General features: G+C 33.6%; 1 protein-coding gene across 1 annotated transcript; it reads right to left on the bottom strand.

Moving 5' to 3' along the window:
- Positions 1-605: 605 nt before the first annotated feature.
- On the bottom strand, positions 606-10,843 carry LOC113752946 (pectinesterase-like). The gene is made up of 2 exons (XM_027297004.1): positions 9,691-10,843; positions 606-1,505 (listed from the first exon to the last, which is right to left on the bottom strand). Exons 1-2 carry the CDS (start codon positions 10,769-10,771, stop codon positions 805-807), a joined length of 1,782 nt encoding a protein of 593 aa, XP_027152805.1. The 5' UTR covers positions 10,772-10,843; the 3' UTR covers positions 606-804.
- Positions 10,844-11,230: the final 387 nt, after the last annotated feature.

The following is an 11,230-nucleotide window of genomic DNA, read 5'->3' on the forward strand; positions in this document are numbered from 1 at the left end:
CACAATACTTATATATACATGTCAAATGTGTACGTTAATAAAGTCCCATGCAGTATATTTAAAACTCAAAATGCGTGGCAACTTGCAATGTGCCCGATCAGTAGGATGTACAAAGACCAATAAACCCGGTAGTTTTTGCTTTAGAAACTACAAAGACCAATAAACTCGGTTGTGGATGACTGCTTTCTGTTAAAGGCCGTGTAAAATCAACTAGCGATAGGGCTCTTTTGCACAGCGTATGACTATTTCAACCTTTAGATGATATATAATTGAACGTTTTGGGCACTCGAAATGTAGCAACTGGCCAATGCTTTCCATAGCAATCCCAATAGCAAAAGAGAAAGTGGAAAAAAGTTTAAAAAGAAGAAAAGGTGTTTGTTTGGGTTCAGCGTGGTTCTGTTGTCTTACTTAATTGTGTAAACGATGCCTTAAGATTAAGTAATGTTTCAGACATTTCGAGGTTTTCACCTTAAATTGATGTGCCAACCCTTGGGCGATCTTCCAGCGTTGCTGGTACCTGCTAAAAGGCTCGCTAGCAGATAAAAATTTCAGTTTCAGGTTACTCCCAAAATTCAATCATAAATAAAAATTTGCAAGAGAGAGCCAAACCGATTATGTGAGCATACGTTCTCACTTATTGATTCCCCAGTTTACTAAAACAATAGGATCAATTTCTCCAGAACTGCATGCCTAGAATGGTGAAGGGTTGTTTTGTGGGGGGGGGGGGGGGGGGGGGGGAGGGGAGGTGAGGGGACCCTAGCTAGCTGAAGAATCTAACTGGAGAGTATTACAATGACAACCAATTCAGGAGGGTGTCAAATTGGGATAAAATGGGATTCCAGTATTAGGCAGCCATGCAGTTCCCTGGATGAAATTTCCGACCGTAAACTGACTGGCAACGGTGGTATTGGTGATGACCCTGTAACCAGGCCATTTTACTCTGGCAGTGGTGTTTGAACCGGGTCCTCTATTCTTATACTCCCCATAGAAAAGGGTTGACAATGCAAAACTACCGTTCCACGGCAACCATCCAGCAGGGTCTATCAAGCTTTCCATGTTTGACAGAAGGTAAACAGTTCTTGAATATTCTCTCCACGGACGACCAAGATAGCTTCTAAATGAGGATAGGACGGGAAGCAAATCTGCTGCTGCAGCAACTTTGCAGTTCAAGATCGAAATCCCAGTATTTTGGTTAGGATCCTCTCTTCCTTGGGCAGTGAATAAGTTTTGCTGGTTTGGGTTTGGTCTCCGGGCATAAAGGTTGCAAAGTTGGAATACAACAGCGGCATTCCCGAAGATGAAGTCGACTGTACCATACACATCGCATTCCCTATAAAATTGTCGAAGGGAATGCACGTAGAGCGTGTCCTGGTAGCCGATGAAGCTGCATTGGTAGAATGCTGAGAGATCTGAGCCACTCCTCAGGGCCACTGCTTGGTGTTGGCTAGGTCCAGCGTAGTTTTCAACGGTGATCCCTCTGGCAATGAATCCATCTCCCACCACAGCTGCAAATTTTCAGATAAGCAGATCAGTGAATTGTGCGGTAAAATTGCTGATGAGACCGTGGCTTGATAATGTGGACTAGTTCCCAAGGTGGAAGTCCCAGATGTCTCCAAATTTAAAGGTGTACACAAGGGAAGTTAAGGGGCATGGACATCGAGGAGGCGAACATCTATAGTACACGCACAACCTTTGACCACTGTTTGATCTGTAGGTCACTGTATATCTCTTGAACTCATTCCAATATGAGATTCCCAGAGCTTGAGTTGGAGTTGCCTCAAGAAAAGAACAAACACTCTTCGTGTTACTTAATTCAAGAGGATCCCAACATGAGAAGTCTAAGTAAATGGGACTGCTATCATAATTAAGTTGGTTTTCCCACTAAGACTTAGCTTGTCTACTTTTCACATTTACCCTTCAACATGTTGAGAAAAGCTTGTGAGACCCAGTGTCATGCTTTAACTTTTTTACAAAGAATTTTGAAGAAAGTGGACGAGAACAATTAGAGAGTCACTGCAAGACTTGACCCCACAGCCCACATGTTTCTTTTCTTATTTCCACCAATGAAGCTACAGCCTACGCGGATAGAAAAGGAGAGGGATAATATCAGAAAGCTCGGTGGAGATTTCTTTTAATATCACCTAATACTTTTAAAGTTTTGAAAGTATTAGTTACTTCTTCTAATACTAGAGGTACCTCGGCTGTGCAACGCACAGCCAGGGCCCTCTAGAACATTAGTTAAATACATAATAACAAATGTTTTAGTACATAATGAATAGAAATATAGGAAAAAAATTAAGTATAAAAATAATTAAAATTTGCTATGAAAAGAAATTTCATATATAAAGTTAACCCTAATTTATTGTGATTTGGAAAAAGAATTTTTAACCAATATTATGTGTACGTAATGATACCAAAAAAGAAAAAAAAAAAAAGCAAATCCATTATGAGTGTATTATCGGTTTAATAGCAGCATAGTTTTAGTTGTAATTAAATAAAGAGTAGTCATAATGTTTCTAACATTTTAATAATTAGAAAAAATATAGAAAGCCACAAAAACCTGTCACTATCTTCAACATCAATAAAAAAAAAATACAAACTTGCATATTTTTCTTTCTTTTTTGAGAGAAAGAGCGAGTTAATCTATCCATTTAAATCATTTCTAATAGCATTACAAATAGATGAAAACATTATCTAACCAAATAGTTATAGAATACGTATAGCAAGTTGAAATAAAAACATAAATTGCCATATTTCTAAATATACATATGCAAATTCAAATCCAACAATTTGTTTGATTGCAAATATGTCTTCTTAATCAAAATAGAATTTTCTAATAATATTTTGTAGAGTGACACTCTAAGCTACTCTAAGCTAAAAGCCTCAATACTAACTTCCACCACCAAATGCATTCCCTTGAAAACTGCAATTGTTTTAGCTAGTCAAATCGACAAAATATTATTAACTTCTTTAGCCAAATAGTAATGATATGTCCAGTTCTATGCCTAACAATCATCTCAAACTCTAATTACATTATCTATCATTATGGGCAATAAAAGAGAATAAGAGTACAAAGTCATATAGAACCAGCTTAAATAAAGATTCTGAAATCTAATTTTGCACTTCTTTTATTTCCAAGCTATCATTTGCTAAAATTAAAACCATGAAAATAAACTATCTATCATGGATACAAGCTAGTCATTCAAAATGTTGAATGAAGAGATATAAAATATTATCTTCACATTCTAAATTGCTAGCCCCAACAATTATTTTACACGTCATCCACCTTATCCAATTTATAAGCACTTTTCACAATTAATAAACTTTATATAAATTAAAATATAATTATCTATCCATAAATTAAGAGATTCTGATTAATTTTTAATTTAATAGGCATCATTTTTTTTCTTCTTGATCATCATTTACCTTGGATTTTCATTTATTAGATTTTTTTCTCCTCTACTGTAGTACTATCACCCTATTATCAAATAACAATTTTAATAAATAAAAAATTAAAATTAGAATGAATCTGCATAATGGTGTTATTTATTTTATGAGGGAAAAGTAGTTACAATTCTTTCATTGTTGGCCTAAAAATTCTTCATGTAATCACCAACCGTCTTGTTGTCAGCCTTAGGGAATTTTTTTCCAAAAATAAAAAGATCAAAAAGTAGTTTTAGAATAAATAAAATATAAAAAACTAAAAAAATTGTTTCTTTAGATTTGGGGAAAATATTCACAGCATCACATACCTCTTTTGGACAAAAAAGAAAGTCAGATGAAGAAGAAACAGGTGAGAAAAGCAATAAGCAAAGGTTGCTGATCAAGACGCAAAAAATGACAAAAAAAATCAAATAGTATATACCAAAAAGAGACATTAAAAGTAGAAGATCATGAATCATAATTATTGGACTATGGAAGAAAGGAAATATCAAACCCATTCTTGATCTCCGATAATGAAATCATTCATTTAGTTAATTATGGACAAAAATGAAAGAAAATGCATCAACTAATCCAATAGAGAAAAAATAGAATAAATGATTAGGATTATAGGGGAAAAAAACGGAGTACAAAGTGGAAACTAAATAACAAACTTGCAGTGTACATGAGAATTTGTTTAATTATCTTTAATCAAAAAGGAGAAAGGAAATAAAATGAACAAAATAAAAAAAAATAAAATGAAGAAAAGAAAAGGAATGGGCCACGTGTCAAAATGAGAGGGATCTACTTGGCAATCATTGAAGTTGCTATAGTAACTCCACTTTCTTCTTATATAATAAGTAGAATTATAAAAAAATTATATTAATCTTCACTTGATACATAATTCACATATCAAATAAATAGAGTTCAAAAAAATTAAAAAAGAGAAAAAGAAACAAAAATCGCTTTCTTCTCTTTCCCTTTTTTCCAACGTTCTCTCTTACTCATCTCTTTGGATGACTATACAATTTTTTATTTATAAATTATAGTTAATTGAATTTTATTTATTTTTACTATTTGTGATTGTGATAGAGTAGGATGTGATTTCTTTGTTCATTTTGAGTTGATTTTTGTAATAATTAGTAGTACAACTTAAAGGCTTGGACTAGAGGTTGATGAGATAAGAAGTCAATTTTAAAGATATAAAATTAAATTAGTGCTAGTGTATTTATTTACAAATATCTTTTTTATTTTTCACATGGATATTGTTATGAAGCATGACTTTGTGACGTGGTGATACTACTAGAGATTGCTTTTTAGGTGGTGATTTTTGGAGTAAATAAAGTATTTTAGGAGTATTTTTATTTAACAAAACAAGAAAAAGAGTAGTTTAGGGTTTTCAAAATTTTGTTATACAAATAAGAAAAGTAAGGAAGGTAAGTGATAATTTTAAAATCTTAGAAGTCCTAGATGATAAAACAAGTGCTTTCCAATATTTTAAAAGAAATCTCAAGGAAGGTTCCAATATATATATATATATATATTTTTTGGTAATCCGGAACATTCCCGGACTCGAACTCTTAGGACCCTGTTGGCACAGCAAACCAGAGGAGTGCTCCATGGTCCCACGCAGCGATCCCAGGCGAGTCACTGAGGTTCAAATTCAGGGTAAGATTCGAACTCAGAACCACAAGAGTCCTTAAGAGTCCGCTTACCGTTGGATCACCCTCATGAGGACAATGTTCCAATATTATCCCAAAAGGAAACTAAAACAAAACTAGTGTTTTCCATACTACTATTGAAAAATAAAAAGCACAACCTCTAAAGTGTGATAAAAAATTTGGGACAGAAGAAATAACAACACAAGCTACAAAAATTTGAGGTGGAAACATATCCATTAGAAGAAAAAAAAAAGTCATCAAATCTTTTTTATCCGTAAAAAACAGCAACAATCAATTGGTTTTACCATTGAAATTGCATTTTGCAATAAAGCTATCACGCTTTTCAAAGCTAAGAGTCTGGTTGTCAGTAGTCGTGTCAGAGGAATATATATCTATATAAATTTGAGAAGGGATTTTTAGTAACAAACCTTCACAAACTTTCCCTCTCTCAACTCTATTTTTCTAACATTTTACATTTAATTTATTTCGTAAAAAATATCATGGGCACATTACACCCCCCTCCCCCACGTTTCCTTCAAACAAGAAGTTAACTCCAACTAACACTCCCACGTTTCCCTCAAACAAGAAATTAACTCCCACTAACACTCCTTACACACCTTACTCCAACTAACACTTCTCACCCATCTTCCCACTACAATAAACATTTTCGCAGATCATCTCCATGAAGGCAAGGTACACTGGTTTCAAAATATATATGTAATTCCGGCAGATCTTAAATATCGACTTGCACCACATCAGTACCAATTATCATTTGGAAACAATACGAAAATAGTGAATATTTTAGATGATTGTGGAACCATACCCCGTTTCAAGTTTAATCTGGTCAAACAACACATGGACAATTATTTGCAATTGATAGGTATTTCATTCTTAATTAACCATACTTCTATTAAGTTGTATATTTGAACTGCTATTACTTATACTTTTTGATCTTTTGTAGATGTAATTGGTTTAGTTGTATCTATTGGTTCACACTGTCAAACATCTATCAATGATAAAACTAAGTGTGACATACTTTTACTTGACATTAGGTTAGTTAATAGATTCAATATCTTTAAAATATTTTATATTCTGCAAATTTTGATTTATACTTACCAAAATTCTCTAAATGAAGTTTGACAGTAGTTCGGTTGATTTTATGTGATAAATTTGCAACTGATGATGGTGAACACTTGCGTCAAACTGTTACAAAAAAATAATGTTTTGCTAGCCTGTGGTATTCGAGTGAGAAATTATAAAGGTAATTCAATTTATTTTCACTTTATTTTATTTTCACATCAGTACCAATTATCATTTGGAAACAATACGAAAATAGTGAATATTTTAGATGATTATGGAACCATACCCCGTTTCAAGTTTAATCTGGTCAAACAACACATGGACAATTATTTGCAATTGATAGGTATTTCGTTCTTAATTAACCATACTTCTATTAAGTTGTATATTTGAACTGCTATTACTTATACTTTTTGATCTTTTGTAGATGCAATTGGTTTAGTTGTATCTATTGGTTCACACTGTCAAACATCTATCAATGATAAAATTAAGTGTGACATACTTTTACTTGACATTAGGTTAGTTAATAGATTCAATATCTTTAAAATATTTTATATTCTGCAAATTTTGATTTATACTTACCAAAATTCTCTAAATGAAGTTTGACAGTAGTTCGGTTGACTTTATGTGATAAATTTGCAACTGATGATGGTGAACACTTGCGTCAAACTGTTACAAAAAAAAATGTTTTGCTAGCCTGTGGTATTTGTGTGAGAAATTATAAAGGTAATTAAATTTATTTTCACTTTATTTTCTTTTATTTTTGTAGTTTATCAATAAATATAGCACATTGTGCAGGACCATCACTTTATACTATTCAAGCAAACAAATTGTATGTCAATTACTACTTGGATTTTGATCAATACCTACACAATTGGTAAGTTTTACAAATACCAAAATATTAAATTATTAATAATATTTCATACCCTCACGAATATATATTTGAAAATTTTGCAGGTTTGAGAATGATAAATGTGCTCAGAAACTAGTGACGTAGTTGCGGTCATACAATTTTACAATGTCTCAAGCATTGTTGATATCAAATGCTAAGAGAATATGGATATCCAAATATGCAGTTCTACCTACGATACAATTTCTCTCAATTAATTAAGTAATGAACAAGTATCTACATGTAGTTTCGAATTAATAATTGTAATTTATACATTCTTTGGATGGTTTTAGGTTAAATATTTTTGGATACTTGCTTACATTCAAAGTATCAACATAAACAATATGTTCCATGAATTATGCAAAAATTGTGGATAATCATGTCAATCTCATTTTACAAAAATGGTGTATATCCATTGTAATGACGTAGTCGACACTATTGTCAGGTAATTATTTTCATATATTTTGAATTTTAATATAATTTTTTGCATGATACATTACAATTTCTTCTTAACAGATACAATGTTAACATAGAAGTTAGAGATTCCAGTGGTAACCTATACCTCACTTTTCAAGACAGGCATGCACGATTCATGTTTCGTTATGATGATTCTTATCTTAAAGATTTAAAAACAAAGGTATACATTATTTATATGTATATAGTTTTATATAATATTATTTGGAAACTGTCTAAAACAAAATATAATTTTGAATTATGTATGCTTTTAATTGTCAGGAAAATGGATGTACATTGTTCGACCAACACATTAGTTCATGCAAAAATCGTGCATTCTCATTTATAGTGCGAACTCCACAAAAATCAATTGAATTAATTAAACCCCCAACACTGGCGTTCGTACTCAGAGTTAATTGGTGTGAAGAATGTTCACACCTTCGTAGAAGATTATCAAATCAAAGGCAAAATGTTTGTAAGTATTTCATTTACTTATCAAATTAAATATTCAATTATATTTAATTGGACCCTTATGTCTCTCAATTTATGATATAGACTTCTATTTGTTTTTCAGGATCCAACATTCATCAAAGTGATAGTTTATAAATAATGGAGATATTTTTGTCATATATTGAACTATTGTTACAAAGTTTCATTTTTTTAAATATACTTTCATGTGCCCGTGATTATAATATTTTATTTTTTTTTAAAATTTCTCCATAAATTGTAATTTTTTTCAAAAATATAAACTACTGTGCGTAGCACGGGTATTTATACTAGTTAGTACATAATTCAACCAGACCGTTTGACAATTAAAGCTCCCAGCATAACATACTCTCTGCGTTCCAAATTGTCTGTCACATTTCTCACTTTCAACTTTCTAAAAATAATAGTTTGACGGTAATATTAGTAGATTTATTTGCAAAGTTGTCCTCAAAATTTTGAATTTTAAATTTAAATTTATTAAAAATATATAAAAAATTATGAATAATATTGAAAAAAGAGTTCAAGAGCAACATTGATTTTAATAAAATAATAAATATTTTAAAACATATCAAAATGAAATATGTAACACTTTCAGTGAAACAGGAAGAAATAAGTATGCGAATAAATACTTTTTAAATATAAAAAAAAATTTAGACTACTTTTTAGAGTACATTTCTGAGTATTTTTTAAAAATTTTTATAATATTTAAAAAACTAATTTTTAAAAAACTGAAGGATCCAAACAGAGCCAAGGTCCTGCGAGAACAGAGGTGCATGTGCATTTAGGATTCAATCAGCATTCGATGCGAATGTGGTTTGTTTGGATTGCAAGAGTTTCAAATAAAAATTTTAAATTTTATTTTACTTACATCATACACACAATTTTCAATCACTTTTTTATCTCACATATATTATATAAAAAAATTATTATAATAATTATTTTAAATAAATATTTTAAATAACCTCCCGCCCTATCCAGTCAACCGTCTGTGTTGACGGAGCAATTATTCCTTTCCTCCAAGCCACCTACTGTACTGGACCGGACCAGTGGAGTAATATGTTATGTGGCAGCATTACTTAGTTGGAGACCAACAATCGGTCGACGCCGACACTATGCTTGGGGAACGGAGACTAGTAGATAGTAGTATTATTACACAAAACATATGATGAGACTTTGTGTGTGTTCTGTACGGAGTATTATTTAAAATAATTATTTTTTAATATAATATATATAAAATAAAAATAATTTAAAATATAAAAAAATTTATTTATTTAAAAATAATTATTTATAACGCAAGAAAAATAATATTTAGACAAAAAATGCCATATGAAAATATCAACAAAATTTAGTATCCAAACATGCTCCTATAAAAATGAAAATGCCATATGGGGTAGGAATTAGTGAGTATGGACAGTATTAGAAGAGTGTATAGTATTTTTCACGTACGGTGTGCTTGGATAAAAAATTACTTTATAAAAATTTATCTATTTACGTCTTAAATATATTTTTTTATTATTTTTAACATTTCACATACATTACATTAAAAAAAAATAATAGTATTCTTTTACTCAAAAAATTATCCCAAATAATCTCTTTTCCAATCCGAAAGCATATTAAAGAATTAACCATCTTTCTACTCCTACAACACACATAAAGAAAAAGAAATAAATAAAAAGAGACGGAGAAGATGGGAGTTGTAATTACCGACTGTGGAAGAGCGGAACGTAGTCCATCCTGCCCCCACGCTCCGGTTGCCCTTTATCACTGTCTTTCCGATGCCGTCTCCCAAAAACATGATCATTTTCTTCCTGCTTTCCACCTCAATGTACTCGTAGTAGGCCCCGGCCTTTATGTAAATCACGAATCTGGTGGTGCTAGAGTTTGGAGCCGCCTGTAACGCGTCATTGATAGTGGTGAAGTTGCCGCTGCCGTCCTTGGCCACTGTCAGATTGACTTTAGTTTGGTTCAGGGGCGCCTGTAGCAATGCCCTGTCCTTCTTCTTCAACCAAGTCGGGAACCCAGCTCCACTCTTCACCGGCGTCCCAAACTCTCCCTCCTCCTCCTGGAACACTGCACCTGCCGCTGCTTGCTGCTTCTTGACTCTCTTAAGCATGGCTAGCGAATTGCTGACGTGGTGGGAAATCTTGCGAAGCCTTCCCTCGATGAACTCCCTGATGTACTTCCTCCTCGAGAAAGCGAAACCATCTAGACATGTGTCCTGATTGGTCATTGCGGCGCTGAAGAGCGTCTGCAGGTCCATGTAGTGCTGGAGAGCAGATTTGTTGGAGGAAAGATCGGAGATGGCGGCCTTCAGCTGAGCCACGGTGTCGTCCAGGAGCTGCAGGCAGTCTTCCAGAGCTCGACGGTCCAGCGGGTCCAGATTCTGTAACTTTCTGCGAATGCGGGTGCAATTTTGTTTGGAGTCCCTGACCTCGAACACGGTGGAGTTAACCATGCCTGAAATGATCTCCGGGAGCGTCCTCTGGCGAAGATCCGGGAATGTGGCCAGCGTGGAGACGCAGAGGTCTGGGTAGAAGGTGTCCTGGCATGTTGAGTGAGCAATTTGAAGGTGTTGGTGGACGTGAATACTACTTTTACTGCTGGTGGTGGTGCTAGTAGTAGTAGTAGTAGTAGTATGTGATGGTGATGGATGTTGTAGCACTGCGTTGGTGTTTGTGACCAGGGAGAAGAGGGCCAGCAGAACAAGAAGTGCCAGCAGAGCGGCGAAAGTGAGCTGGAGTAGCTTTGTCTTGTTTTTGATGCCGCCCATTTTGAGTGGTGGCATTCCGCAGCTAAGCTGGTTAGCAGGTTAGAGTTTTGAGTGTCGGCGGTGTTTGAGAATCTGTGACTGTGAGGAGGTTCCCCCATTCTGTTGGGAGGATATATAGATTAGAATATTAGATGCTGTTGTTTTGTATTTTAAAACTCAGCTCGGACCGTCCGGTCGAACCAATTGAACAGTTGATCGGGTGATTGTCCGAGTCCAGTTATGCTTCGAATCCAGTAGGGCTAACAAATCGCTTCATTTAGTGAAGCCCAGTTGATTGGGAGGGTCCAACTAGTGAACCGTCAAATCGGAACAAATTTTTTTTAAATCAGTCCGGTTAATTCAATTGGTCAAAATTTTTATAAAAAAGCAAAAGTAAAAAAAATCCTAGAAACTAATTAGATAGCCCCAACTTATAGTCGATTCAAGTCAAAATCAAGACTCCAATCATCTTCCTTTCTTTTATTTCTTATTTTT

The sequence above is a fragment of the Coffea eugenioides genome, chromosome 11 (genome assembly GCF_003713205.1).
Source record: "Coffea eugenioides isolate CCC68of chromosome 11, Ceug_1.0, whole genome shotgun sequence".
Taxonomy (NCBI): Eukaryota; Viridiplantae; Streptophyta; class Magnoliopsida; order Gentianales; family Rubiaceae; genus Coffea; species Coffea eugenioides.

Coding starts and splice junctions, on each gene's coding strand:
- LOC113752946 (XM_027297004.1), bottom strand. CDS start 10,771: ATGCCACCACTCAAAATGGGCGGCATCAAAAACAAGACAAAGCTACTC. Junction 1,506..9,690: donor GTTCCGCTCTTCCACAGTCG/GTAATTACAACT, acceptor GAAAATTTGCAG/CTGTGGTGGGAGATGGATTC.